The 14,897-nt window shown below is 44.3% G+C and overlaps 1 protein-coding gene across 1 annotated transcript in view; it reads right to left on the bottom strand.

Annotated features, from left to right (window-relative positions):
- Nucleotides 1–14,392, bottom strand: part of LOC121458940 (structural maintenance of chromosomes flexible hinge domain-containing protein 1) — a 142,679-nt gene extending 128,287 nt beyond the window's left edge. The window contains exons 1-2 of the mRNA XM_041668368.1: nt 13,930–14,392; nt 2,335–2,410 (exon numbers count right to left, since the gene is read on the bottom strand). Of these exons, the coding sequence (XP_041524302.1) occupies nt 2,335–2,410; nt 13,930–14,115 (262 nt within the window). The 5' untranslated portion in view covers nt 14,116–14,392. The remainder of the gene's footprint in view (nt 1–2,334; nt 2,411–13,929) is intronic.
- Between the last annotated feature and the right edge of the window lie 505 nt (nt 14,393–14,897).

Genomic DNA, 14,897 nt, shown 5'->3' with positions numbered 1-14,897 from the left:
TCTATCTCAGGTTTTCAAGCTTTCGAGGTAAGTGTTTTTGGCCCTTTGTGTTTGTTTGTCTGGTTGGTTTGCTTTGTTTTTCAAAATGTCAGGGTCTCATCTCTGGCTGGCCTCAAACTTACCTTCCTGCCTCAGTCTCCTAAATGTGTAGAATTGTGTGTTGCTTTGAAATGTTTATTTCTTTATTGGAAACTGGGGAGTCCTGGCTGGCCTGGAATTCACTATGCAGATGGCCTTGAACTTGGGGAGATTCTCCTGCTTTACAAGTGTACATCACCATGTCCAATATCATTTGTTTGTTAAAACAGGATCTCACTGGAGTCTGAGCTTCCCTCGGACTCACTATAAAGCACCTAAATTTCCTGAGTGGCATGATTATAGGTGTAAACTACCACGGCAGCTGAAAAGCATTTCTTTTTTATTTTCAGTTTTTTTAAAAAAACATTACAGGCTGAGCCAGCAAGATTGTTCAATGAGTAAAGGTGTCAGCTGAGCAAATCTGACAACCTGAGTTCAATCTCTGGGACCCACACTGCAGGAGAAACACTACTGCCAAAGTTATCCTCTGACCTCTGCATTAATACACACATGTTTAAATAAAGAAGTATAAGTCAGAAAATATTTAAAAATACAGAAATACAAGTTTACGTCTCACAATTTGCTAAATTTTGGAAAGTCCAAGACTGGTGCCTAGTGAAGGCCTGTTTCTTCATAAGTGGAGTCTTCTGTGTCCTCACAAGATGAAAAGTCAGAAACCTCGGTATTTTTGAGATATGGAGTTTCATGTAGCCTAAGCTGGCCTTGAATTCCTTATTCTTCTGCCTCTACATCCCAGCTCAGGTTATAGGCATGTACCATATACCCAGGGTGTTCTGCTTGGTTTTGTTTTGAAGACTGGGTTTCCTTGTGTAAACCTGGCTGTCCTGGAACTAGCTCTACAGACCAGGTTGTCTTCAAACTCATAGATATCTGCCTATCTCTGCCTCCCAAGTGCAGGGATTAAGGCGTGAGTCACCACTATTTTAAACACTCAATTCTTTTCTTTCTTTTCCTTCCTTCCTTCTTCTTCTTCCAGGCTCATTTTATAGCTGGGTGTGGTGGCACACACTTTTGTTTGTTGAGACAGGGTTTCTCAGTGTAACCACCCTAACTGTCCTCAAACTCAAAGATCCGCCTGCCTCTGCCTCCAGAGTGCTGGAATTAGAGGCGTGCGCCACCACCGCCCTGCTGTGGCACAACACCTTTAATCATAGCACTAAGAGGCAGAGGCGGGTGAATCTCTACAAGTTTGTAGCCACTCTGGTCTGGTCTACAAAGTGAATTCCAGGACAGTTAGGGCTGTTACACAGAGAAACCCTATCTCCAAAAGCCCAATAAAATAAAATAAAGATTTATTTTATGTGTATTGAGTGTTTTGCTGGCATGCATGCCTGTGCACCAACGGCTTTGCTGATGCATGTGGAGGTCAGAAGGCATCAAATCCCCTAGAAGCAGAATAAGGGATGGTTGTAAAACTAACACATGAGTGCTGAGAACTGAACCTGTGTCCTCTGAAAGAGCAGCAAGTGCTCTTAACCACTGACCCGTGTCTTCAGTCCCAATACTCAATTCCCAATAAGTTAAATTATCACATGACCATCAGATGAGGATTTGCATTAGTGTGGTATCAACAGGAAGGGAGAATTCCTCACTGTTTCCTTTCAGGAGAAAGAAAAGAGGACTGCAGAGATAGCTCAGCAATTAAGAACACTTGCTGCTCTTCCCAGATGAGTTCTCAGAGCCCATGTTAGGAGACACAACCACCTGCAACTGCAGCTCCAACAGATCTAACACCCTCTTCTGGACTCCGTAGATACCTACACTCACATGTCTATATCCACACACAGACACGGATACATACACAAAATTAAAAACTAGTAAAAGCACACCTTGTTAAAAAGAAAAGCAATCAACCTAGGCATGGTGGAGTCCACCTGTAATCCCCAGGTGGGATTACTCAGGAGACTCTAGGTCCAGGGCACTTGGGGTTACTAACGTATGGAAATCCTATGATAGAGGGGAAAGAGCATGCAATCCAGCAGTTATGGAAACTTAAAACATAAAGGATTTTAAAAATAATGAAAGAATTCAAGTTTGCTAAGAGCTCAGTTTTGTGGTTGTCCAAATAAAGCTAAGTGGTACGGCTTGATTTCTCCTGGACCCAATTGATAGCAGGAAAAAGTGATCCCTTGAGAACAAAGTCCTCCAGATTATCAATCCTTTGGACAGATGGTGATGCACAGCTACTGTTCTATCTACACAGGAAATAAATACAAATGGACATTGCTTACTTACCAAAATTATCACGGGTAATTTCTTTCCTGCTCGTAGTTGTAATAACAAACTTTTCTTCAGATGAAATACCAATTGTCTATCCAAAATTTAAAAAAAAAATATATTACATAAAGGAAATAAATGTACTATTTACATTTGCAGAATGTGCACATACTGATACTACAGCCTTGCAACAGCTACTACACTTTCTTGTCTAGGAAATAAACTCAGCATTTTTAAATTCTGACTTTGTAAAATTAAGCACTCTAAGCCATGTAAATTGCTTAACTTTTCTGCTATTTGCTAAGAACACATGTGACGATCATCAGATAATGAAAATGTGATATATACACAGTAGAATTTTACTCAACTATAAAGAAAAGTGAACTTATGAAATTTTCAGGAAAATGGATGAAATCAAAAAATATATTAGTGGCATAACTCAAGCGCAGGAAAACAAACACGTTTTCTTTCATACATAATTCTGCTTCAGATCTGTAATTTCTACAATTAGTCTGGATGTCTGCGGAGGTTCAGAAAGCCAAAAAGGGAGGGGACACGGCCCTGAAAGGAAAGAGGAGAGTACAGAACATACATGACATTGAAATAGAAGGGAAGCGGAGTTAAAGGTCTAAATGTGGGGATGGACAATGAAATGAGGTGAAGGACGGGGCGGAAGGTTTGCTAACCAACACTAAGGATGTATTTTAAAACATAAAGTCTCATAGAACCCAACTATTTCGTATGCTAATTACAAACATATCATGTACTGTGGGTGGTGGAACACACCTTAATCCCAGCACTTGGAAAGCAGAAGCATGCAGATCTTTGAGTTCCAGGCCAGCCAGGGCTATTCAGTGAAATGAGAATGAAACACTTTCTAACTGGGTTTAAGGCCCACTCCACAAGATGAAACCCTTATCAGGGCAAAATATGACATAGCCCCTAGAGGAGGACCTACTATTCTTCCGCTGAACTGACATAGTGTTAAACTGTCTTTTAATGAGTTTATATCTCAACCCTCATCAAAGAAGGTTCTTCCTGTGGTAAACAATGATTAACACTAACCCACAAGTGATCAAGGTACAGAGGGTAAGAGACTATGGATGCTCAGCCCAAGATGGTCCATCTACATCATACCTAGTCTTCTCGAGGTTCAGGGATCACTGTGCAAGGGGTGCAGGTGACTACAAGGAAATAGTATTTTCCAGATAGAATAAAGCAGCTGCACACATGATCTCCTACTAGTTGTAAAAGAATGCACCGGCCTACACAAGCCAACCCAGTCCAGCATGGAAAGGGGAGGTAAGCATTAAGTCCTTCCCCTGGCTGAAGTGATAATGATGACTGACAGCTGCTAGGAGAGGAAGACTCAGATTTAAGGTTATAGCTCCTGTGCTCCAGCAGCTAGCCCCAAACCCAAAAGTTTACAGGGAGCAAAAGTGGACTTGATGAGTTAAAACAAACAAACCAACAAAGAGGACACAAAGTTGGGTGAGTAGGGAAAGAGACTAGATGTAGTCAAAATTATCTAAATTATCAAAGAACAGGGTGTGTGTGTGTGTGTTATGTGTGGTGTGTATGTAATATGTAATTTGTTAAGAATATTTAAGGCATTTGAACATCGGTACCCTGAATAGAAGGATAATGCTTCCCCCAGAAGACATGGGTTATTAAAAGAAAATCTCAGTGCCAGGCAGAGGTTACCCTCCTACAAGCTAATAGTCAGGGAGGCCCCAAAGTCTTTCAAAAACAGCACGGGCTATTGGTGTTTCTCTTATTTGCCCACCATAACTGGATGTTAAGACCCTATTACTGAAGATGCAACACACTTTGGTTACAGGACGAAGATCAAACAGGAAGTGACTGGGAAACTTCCTTTCTGATGGTGAGCTTTCATAGTGTCAGTGGATAGGAAAAGTCACAATGGACTCACCCGAAGTTGACTCCACATGGAACAATACTGACCTGCCAGACAATACATGCCATCCGATACAATAGTGGCAACACTGCTTCTGAGGGGACCTGAACCCTCCACAGGAGGGAATTCATGCCTGGTACTGTAAATACAGTTAAATGACTATGACTTGGGAGGTCACAGGATTTAGGGGGGAACAAACCTATTGTATTAAATGGACATGCTGTCAAACTGCCTTCTAAATATCTATGTTTATACTCATGGCCAGAGAAACTTGTTTTTGCAGTAGGCAGCAGTCAATGAAGAGACTCATAATTGGCCAAAGTGCTGAGAAAAAAGTGACCATGTTCAGCCCTACATGGGACATTTCTATCAAGGCTCCACAGCCTCCTGAGGGAACATATTGGAGGAGGAAGCAAAATGCAAGAGCTGGAAGAGAAAGTCTATGAATAGTTATTTACTGGGCATGACACAGTCATTGCACACAGCAGCTAACCTTACCTGCATACAACCTCCACAGAAATCAGCCAGTGAACATCCCGGTGTGGATAAAAGGGGAGCTGAAAGGCTCCACCCATAACTAAGGAGCTACTGGCAAGTGATGTCAACTGGGAAGGAGGTGGTTGGTGGTAGGTTCCTCATGCTCTGGTGGATAGCCTCTCACTTGAGCATGGAAGCAGCATAACTGGATTTGGGGAGTTAGACTCAAGCATGGGAGGGGGTCAGTCAGGAAGTACAGGGTAGAGGGAAGGAAGATTTAGGCTGGATAAAATCAGGATACATTGTATACACATACAAAATTGCTAAAGAACAAATTAAAAGATCTTATGAGAAAACTCAGTAGTAACTAGTTGAGCCATTCTGGAAGGATTAACTTTTTTACATTTATTATTTAATTCATTTATGGGGGACATGGCACATGTAGGGTGTCAGAGAACAACCTGAGAAAATCATTCTCTCCGACCGTGTGGCTCCTGAGCATGAACTCGGGTCCTTAGGCTTGGTGGCAACCACCCTTGCCTACTGAGTCATCTCAAAAGCCCTTGGTTCATCAAGAGGAAGCACCCAAAGACACACTTTTCATTACATTCTATAAGGAATCACCATATTTGAAACAAAGCATCAACAGAACACCTACTCTATACAAATTAGATACGTAAGTATGTTGGAAGAAAATAGGTATTTCATCGCACTAAGGTATGAATACATAGGCTACAGGATATCTAAAGAAGCCTGACGTCTTCCTAAAAGCATTACTAAATAACTAAATGATTAAATATAATAAAAATATTGTTTAAAAAAGTAACAATGATAATATGAATTGTGAAAAACTACCAAAAAACACTTGGAAAGGTGAATTAACACACTCTTATTTAAATTAAAAAGAAAATACATGTATTCCTGAAATGAAACACAACAATGAGCAGTTGAGAGAGAACTCCCCTTGGGTGGTGACAGACTATTTTCTAGAACAAACCTTTCTATCTAAAGGTGTCTAAGAAAACTTTAAATTATGGATGAACAAATCTTCCATTGTGTGTTTAGCCTCAAAGGCCAGTCGATGACATCAGATTCTGAGGCTGGAGATGCAGGTGGTTGAGCCACCCATGGGTATAGGGAACCAATTTCAGGTCCTGCGGAAGAGCAGCAAGTGCTCTCTTAACTGCTGAGCCACCTCTCCAACCCCTCGAAATTCTCAGGGTTGTTTACAGAGCTGGGATGCCCTAAACCACTTCTTCTTTCCTTAGTACTAATTATATCTCATGATAAGCAATGTGTTTTTCCCCACCAAGGGGAGGGAATGTGGCTTTATTTGTTTACTTTTTAAAAACAGGGCTCTCATTTGGCCCAAACTTGCAACAATCCTCCTGCCTCAATCTCCAATTACAATGATTAAAGGTGTATACACCACCAATCTCTCAGCTTAAAAGGTGCTCAGTAAAGAATCCCGGCTTGGACTAGAGATTACAGCTCTACTGCTATACACCATCTTCCTGCAGGGGACCCTAGGTTTAAATCCGCACGTGGTGGGGTTGGAGATCTTCTAACAAATAAGCAGAGAAGGACAATCAAAATAACACTGTCAACAGATGAACCACCCAATAAGACACTGCGGCTCACACTTGTAATTGCAACTGAGGATGAGACAGGAGGACTACTTTAAATTTGAGGCCATCCTGGGCTACAGAGTGATGTCAGGCAAGGCTGAGTTATAGAGTAAGACACCATCCTGAAAATAAATAAAGAAATGCAGGTAGGGCTGGAGAGATGGCTCAGAGGGTAAGAGCACTGACTGCTCTTCCAGAGGTCCTGAGTTCAATTCCCAGCAACCACATGGTGGCTCACAGTCATCTATAATGAGATCTGGTGCCCTCTTCAGGCATACAAACATACATGGAAGGAATGTTGTATACATAATAAATAAATAAATCTTTAAAAAAAAAAGAAATGCAGGTAGATAGATAGAGGAAAGAGAGAGAGATAAAAATTGGGTGTTGGCAGATATCTGTTATAACAGAATTTAGGAATCAGAGGCAGGCAAACTGCCAGAAAACCTAGGCCAGGCCAGCCAGGATTACATAGCAAGACCTTGTCTAAAACAAAACAGGAACATTAAATCAGAATAGAAGAATCCAGCTGAAACCACTCAATTCCCATCGAATCCAAATTAAATTTAATGACTTTCAGTTGAAATCTAGATTATAAGATACATATGGAAATAGGTAAGTCATTTAATACTGTAAGACCAGGGAACAGGTCATGTTAATACCACAAAATTAAGAAATAGTATCTTACCCATATAATCCCAGCATTCAACATTCAGAGAAAGGTCATCCTCAGCTATACAAAAGCTACCCAAGAACACATGAAACTCTGTCTCAAATACAAACCTAGAGCCAGTGAGATGGCTCAGCTACTAAAGGTGCTTGCTGCCAAGTCAGACAACTTGAGTTTAATCCCCATGATCCTCACAGTAAAAGAAGCCAGCCTCCCCACTTGGCAACTCTAGGTCAGTGGGAACCTCTGTATGGTGGTTTGAATAAATATGATCCCCATAGACTCACGTGTTTGAGCGCTTGACCTATGGAGAGTGGTACTATTAGGAGGTGTGGCCTTGTTGGAGTGGGAGTGGCCTTATTGGAGAAAGTGTGTCACTGTGGAGGTGTGCTTTGAAGTCTCATATGCTCAAACATACCAGAGTAAGACACAGTTCAAACCGGGTGATAGAGACGCAAACCTTTAATCCCAGTACTCAGGATGAACTCTGTGAGTTTGATGCCAGTATGGTTTACAGAGCAAGTTCCAGGACAGGCTCCAAACTACACAAAAAAACCTTGTCTTAAACAAAGACACAGTTCACTTCCTGTTGCCTATAGATCAATTACCTCTCCAGTACCATGTCTGCCTGCATGCTAACGTGTGTTTTTTGTTTTGCTTTGTTTTTTGTTTTTGTTTTTGTTTTGTTTTGTTTTTGAGACAAGGTTTCTCTGTAACTTTGGCACCTGTCCTGGAACTAGCTCTTGTAGATCAGGCTGGCCTCGAACTCACAGAGATCCACCTGCCTCTGCCTCCCGAGTGCTGGGATTAAAGGTGTGTGCCACCACTGGCCGGCTTCACGCTACCATGTTTTACACCATGATAAAGGACTGAACCTCTGAACTGTAATCTGCCCCAATAAAATATTTTCCTTTATAAGAGTTACTATGGTCATGGTGTCTCTTCACAATAACAGAAATCCTAAGACAATTTACAACTACAAAGTATTATATGTATCTAATTATTTCATGCAATATTCCCATAAATCTATTGTTTTTTAAGTTTTCTTAAGAATTCTTCTAGAGCCTGGTAGTGATGGTACACACCTTTAATCCTAGCACTCAACTGGCAATTGATGGGTGCTGGGGGAGAGGTCCCTGACAGGCTGCCCATGCTCCAGTCATGTAGTACTAAGTGGGGACTGAGTATATTTTTAAAAGAAAGGTACCACATTAAACGGTGAAGGGCATGGAGGACTGGAGGAGAAAGAACGGGGGTGGATCTGACTCAAATTTATAACATGCATATATAAATATTACACAAAATATTCTCTTGTACAATTTATGCATATTGGTATTTTGCCTGCATATATGTTGTTAGGGCTGGAATGATGGCTCAGTGGTTAAGAGCACTGGCTGGTCCTCCAAAGGACCCAGGTTTAATTCCCAGTACCCTAACAGGGTGGCTCACAACTGTCTACCACTTGAGACCCAAGGTATCTGACACCTTCTGATCTCTGTGAATATCACAGTATCAGGGAAGGAGGCATGCACATTATACATTGATATTAAATATTTTCTTAAAGACAAGGGGTCAAGCTGGGCAAGGTGAATGTCTTTAATCCTAGCACTCAACAAACCAAGGACAGGCTGATCTCTGTAAGTCAGTTTGTTATACTAGTGAGTTCCAAACCAGTCAGGGCTACACAGACTCTGTCTCAAAAAAAAAAAAAAAAAAGAAAGAAAGAAAGAAAGAAAAGAAAAATAAAACACAAAAAAACAGAATTCAAAATTTAAAGCAGACTTTCTTTCTGCTGAATGTGTCTTTTTTGTACCACAATGGTGAAAAATCCTAAGTCAATCATTCACATTCTAAATTAAAGACTGCCTACACTTTCCTCCATTGAAGAGTTTTTAATCTACATTAAAAAAAAATTAACCAGGGCAGTGGTGGCACACACGTTTAATCATAGCACTCAAGAGGTAGAGGCACACAAATCTCTGAGTTCAAGGCTAGCCTGGTATAGAGTGAGTTCCAGGACATCCAGGACTACAATGAAAAAAGCCCTGTCTCCAAAAACAAATAAAACAACAACAACAAAATACCATCCAACAGAAACAAAACCAAAACAAAAAACTCACACACATGATGGGGGATGAGTGGAGAGATGGCTCAGTAGTTTAGAGCATTGGGGGTGAGGGTGGAGAGATGGCTCAGCAGTTAAGAGCATTCCAGAGGACTTGGGTTCCCAGGTCCTACACAGCAGCTCACAGCTGTCTCTAACTCCAGACTGTGTCAGGGTATCTGGCATCCTCACAGACACACATGCAGGCAAAAGAGCAATGCACACACAATTTTTATTTAAAAAAACAATCATATGTCACATGCCTATGACCCCACCACTCAGAAGCTTAAAGCAGAAGGATCAGAAGTTGGAGAACAATGAAGACTACATAGAGTTCAGGGGTCAGGACCCACATAGGGGAAGGCAAGAACCCACTCCTACAAGCTGTTCTCTGATCTCCATACATGTGCATAAACACACACATGTACCACACACATTCATAGAAATAAATCTCATGGGTTAAAAAATCAGTATCTTGCATATCTGAAATCTGCTAGGAGTAAATTTACAGTGTTCTTGCCCCCAAAGTAAAAAGACATGTATGGTAAATGGTATGATTTAAGATGGACACTGTAGCCGTGTCTGTAATTCTAACACTTGGAGGCTAAGCAGAAGGTCTGCTCGCAGTTTGAGGCCAGCCCAGAGTGCAAAGCACATACTAAACCACAGCTCAAAACTAGTGTGCTCTGTCAACAAGAAAGAGCAGGAAGAAGTGGAGGTAGCAGCAGGAAAAGGTAAATAACAGTACAGCAGTGTAAGGGAGATTTTTTCTTTGTAATCAAACTGATCTAAGCTATGGAGGGTGAGACAGCAGGAGAGTTCACGGCCAGGCAAGACTACACGTGTGTTCCAGACCAACTGTGCTCCATCCGTCACAAACAACAAATGACCAAGTCTGCTGATTTTACTTCTTGTTAAGCTCTGTGCTGGTTAGTTTTTTGTCAACTTGACACAAGCTAGAGTCATCTAGGAAGAAAGGCTCAGCAGAGGAAATGCTTCCATCAGACTGTCCTGCTGGCTAGTCTGTGGAGCATTTTCTTACTGCTATGGCAGGACCCAGCCGAGCGTGCGTGTGTGCATGTGCATGTAAAAGCAAGCTGAAGCCACGGAGAGCAAGCCAGTAAGCAGCATTCTTCATAGTCGGTTTCATTTCCCGCCTTCACTTCCTGCCCTGCTCCCCTCAATGATGCACTGTGACTGGGATATGCGACCAAATAAACCTTTCCTCCCCATGTCGCTTTTGGTCACAGTGTTCTATCACATCAATAGAAAGCACACGAAGATAACTATGCAATATTGTATGTAATTGAGGTACTTGATTCAGTCCATCTGTGTAATGGAAACGATGCCACAGGATGTGTAGGGCATAACAGGCAGATCAAGGGGCTCAAGGTGGCTCAGTGGTTAAGGAGCCACCTGCTACTCTTGCCGAGGACCTATTTGGTCCCCAGCACCCACAAGATGGCTCACAATAGTCTGTAATTAAGTTCCAGGGGATCTGACAGCTTCTTCTGGCCTCCACAGGCACCAGGCATTCATGTGGTACACAAACATACATAGAGGCAAAACTTACACATAAAAGTAAGTTTCCTAGCAGGTAGAGTGATTTTTAAGTTAGTCTTCCTATCTTTAAACCTAGCTTTTCCTTTTACTAGTTCTCCACTCCCCTCACTTCTGTTCAATTCTAACCTTCACCAGCTCTAGAATAAACAAGAAAAAGGAAATTAAAAGAAATATCTTCCTTGGTGTTAAACTGGAAATTAAAAGGGTTATAAAAATTCACGTTTACTGCTAGGCAGTGGTTGCACACACCTTTAATCCCAGCACTCGGGAGGCAGAAGCAGGTCAATCTCTATGAGTTTGAGGCCAGCCTGGTCTACCAGAGCTAGTTAAAAAAAAAAAAAAAACACACACACAATTTGTATAGTGAAAAGGAAGCAGAAAGATGGAAAGATGCAAACAAATTACAGGGCTTGGATACTAACTCACCTTTTAGTATCCAATTTATCTAAGGGAGTTAGACATTTATTTCACGGGGGATAGGGAGAAACGGTATATTTTCAGAGGAAAAGGAAATCATTTTTTGAAAAGTGATTTAAAAATACTTATCATAAGCAGCATGGTGCCTAACACAGAGACAACTGTAACTTTGACACTCTGAAGTCTGAGGCATGAGGAATGCCACAAGTCTGGGGTCAGCCTCGGTTACAAGAAGGAGAAGAGACCTTGTCTCCAAAGATTATTAAGAAGGAAAAGGGGGCACAGGGGTGGTCTGGTGCTGGAGCACTGCAGAGTCTGAGGACTGAGAAGGAAACAACTAGCTTGCTGCCCTCCACACGGCCACAGCACACGCAAGGGAGGGAACTTTAAAGATGCTCCGAAACAATGAACAAAAAAGATATGAATTCAAAAATGCTCATCGTAGCAGTACCAAAAGTTACAATTATGAAAGTAAATTCCAGTTGTTACATGAATAGTAATACTGAAGAGATTCTGTGAATTCTGCATTAGGATGACACTTCTGTGGCTGGAGAGTGGGCTCTGCACTGAGAGCACTGGGTCTTGCAGAGGACCATGTTTGGTTCCCAGCGCCCATGCCTGCTCACAAGACACCTCTTCTGCTCTCTGAAGGCACCAGGCATGAATCGGTGCACAGAGACATGCATGAATGCAAACACCCATACACAGAAAATAATAACTTTGTTTTAAAAAATAGACTTTCCTGACAATATTAAATGAAAAAAAAAAGAAACTAAATGTAAAGCACATATCACACTGACACAAAAAGAGGGACTCACAGGAGTAATACTGAGGTTCTCTAACAAATTGCTGGCACCTGGAAACATGCAGCGCTCCTGGTCAGCCTTGGCTACAGAGAATTACTTGCTTTTTTGTTTTGTTTTGTGTGCGTGGTTTTTTGAGACAGGGTTTCTCTGTGTAGCTTTGGCGTCGGGAACTCATTCTGTAGACCAGACTGGCCTGGAACTCAGAAATCTGCCTGCCTCTGCCTCCTCAGTACTGGGATAAAAGGCTGTGCCAACACTGCCTGGCAAGAATCAGTCTTAAAACAAGACAGAGAATCTACCACCATATATACACAGGCATAAAATGAACTTAGGAGTTCGCCTAGTTTTCTCCTAATTCATGTATCAATTTGTGTTTCCACGTGGCAAGACACTGGGAAGAGAGCTACAAACAAGAGAGTTCTCCTGGCAAAGTCAATCTCAATTTGAATTTTTTCAACAACTGTACTAAATTATGTCCTAGGCCAATGTGTTCCAACATGTGGGTCGGCACTGGTCAAATGACCCTTTCTCGGGGGTCGCCTAAGATCATATGGAAACATAGATATTTACATTATAATTTGTAACAATAACAAAAATATAATTAGGAAGTAGCAAGAAAAATAACTTTACAGAGCCGGGCAGCAGTGGCCTGCATGCCTTTAATCCTAGCACTTGGGAGGCAGAAGCAGGCGGATGTCTGTGAGTTCGAGGCCAGCCTGGTCTACAAGAGCTAGTTCCAGGACAGGCACCAAAACTACAGAGAAACTCTGTCTTAAAAAAACAAAAACAAGGCCGGGCGGTGGTGGCCCACGCCTTTAATCCCAGCACTTGGGAGGCAGAGGCAGGCGGATCTCTGTGAGTTCGAGACCAGCCTGGTCTACAAGAGCTAGTTCCAGGACAGGCTTCAAAACCACAGAGAAACCCTGTCTCAAAAAAACCAAAAAAAAAAAAAACAAAAAAAACAAAAAAAACAAAAGCAAAAACAAACAAACAAAAAACCTTTGGGGTCACCACAACATGAAGAACTGTGGAAGGCCGAGAACCACAGTCATTCCCTAAACTTCTTAAGTCTTCTGGAGGAAAAACATCAGCTCAAAAGTCTTTCTTTTGAAGCTGTTTCTGTGGTTAATTCAGAAATTACTATATTCCTTCTTTGAAAAGCTCAGAACCCAGAACTGCGGCAGTCGGGCCTGTGACTAACAACACTGGACAGCAAAGGCAGGATGATCGAAAGTTCGAGGCCAACCTGGTCAACATAGAGACTTCTAGAGCTAAATGGCAAGACCTTGTCTCAAAACAAAATCCCACAACACCCCTTTCCCCAAACATAGTCGCAATCTCAGGCAACAGTAATACCACAAATCCATAAAGCACCTCGCAATTTAAGACAGGTTTTGCTACATAGTTTTTCGTTTTTCAAGCCAATATACACGTTCTTTGTTGTCCCTATGGACACTAGGAGGTAGTTCAGGAACTCCCAAGGTTGGCGCTCAGAAAACCAGCAGGGCAGCCATGCATACTGAGCTAACTCCACAGTTGCTGTGTAAAGAATTGCAGGCGAACCTTTCTGACAAGAAATGAGTACACTGAATCCGGGCTGCCCGGACTCCCGGAATTTCACCACCTCTAACATCGCAATCCTCGTACCTCTGACTATACAGTGGATACAACTCTGCCGACTTGTGAAGTTACAAACTAAAGACAAACGCAGGTTCCTCTGCTACAGGATGATGAACTGCTTGGCAGCGATCAAGCAGTTGCTAAACCCGATAAGCGCCCTCTAACTTCGAGGGCCCTAACGCTAGGCCAGCAGAGGCCCACGGAGGGGCGGGACCCCGTGCTCCCTGGCCAAAGCCAGGCCAGCGGGTATTCCAATGCGAGGGGTGGGATCAGCCGTAACGCGAGCTCCCAGTACAGGCCAAGGACGCTGGACCAGGGCCGTCTGACAAGTTTACGGCGGTGACCCACCCTGGCTTCGGGCCGCCTACCCCCACCTCCTCGCAAGCATCCTCCTCTGCCCGGCCGCGTACCTGACACACAGCAGCGCGGAACTCCGCGTAGCCTGCGCGGTTGGAGACCTGCAGTGCGCGCTCCCCGAGCTCCGACTCCTTCCCGCGCCGGTCAAACAAGTACACGGTCCTGCAGCCGTCGACGCCTCCGTCTGTCCCAGCGCCCGCCGAGAGGCCTCCGGGATTGCTGGCGCCCGTCGCTGCCATATTGCAGTGAACACCCCACGGCCCTCCCTCGGGAGCACTTCGCGGCGACGTCCACTCCGCGCGTGCCCTCGGCTCCAGCCGTCCCGGCTCGGGGCCTCGGCGGGCCGCGCAGCACCTCCTGGGCTGCGGCCTGGAAGCAACCCGGGAACCGATTCAAACGCTCTCTTGCCGGGGTGCCCCACGTCACTTCCGCGACCCGCGGAGGCAGGGACGCGCTTGCGCGCGCCTCGGAATCGGCTGGCTGCGCCTCCCAGCCACCCACGAGAGCCTGGCTCCGTGACCCGAGAGCAGGCCGCCACCGCGGCTAATGCGCAGGAGGAAGAGGGCGGCGGGCGGGACCGGCGAGTACGGCAGGCCGCGGGGCGGGGCGGGGCTTCGCGCGTTTCCCAGGCCACGCCCTGGTGGGACGGGGCTTCGTGCGTGTCCTCCTCCCTCTGGTCACGCCCCCGGGCCTCACGCGGGCCGCGGGGACTGGTGACCGCGGGAAGACAGCGCCAAGCGCCTCAGGGGCCCTCGTGGGGGAAGGCGGCTCGCAGGCGCGTCGCCCCAGGGGCTCTCTTGGCTCAGGTTCTGGAGTGCTGGTTCCTTCTCATTACGCCACGCGGTCTCCAGGGCGCGACTGAGTCGAGCAGAGGCGGTGGCGGGAAGCGTGCACGGGTCACGCGGATCTCCACGCGTCCGACACTGTTTCTGTAACACCGCGTTGCGCCTTCCGCGTCCGCTTCCTTTGCCGTCATGAGTGGGTTCTAGTGTGGGACAATGAGACAAAGCTGGGCCTGGAG

Source organism: Microtus oregoni, unplaced genomic scaffold (genome assembly GCF_018167655.1).
Source record: "Microtus oregoni isolate MIOR12 unplaced genomic scaffold, Mior012 000018F_ref0000195, whole genome shotgun sequence".
NCBI classification, from domain to species: domain Eukaryota; kingdom Metazoa; phylum Chordata; class Mammalia; order Rodentia; family Cricetidae; genus Microtus; species Microtus oregoni.
Note: the sequence above shows the minus strand (reverse complement) of the source record. Positions and strands in the feature narration are given on the sequence as shown.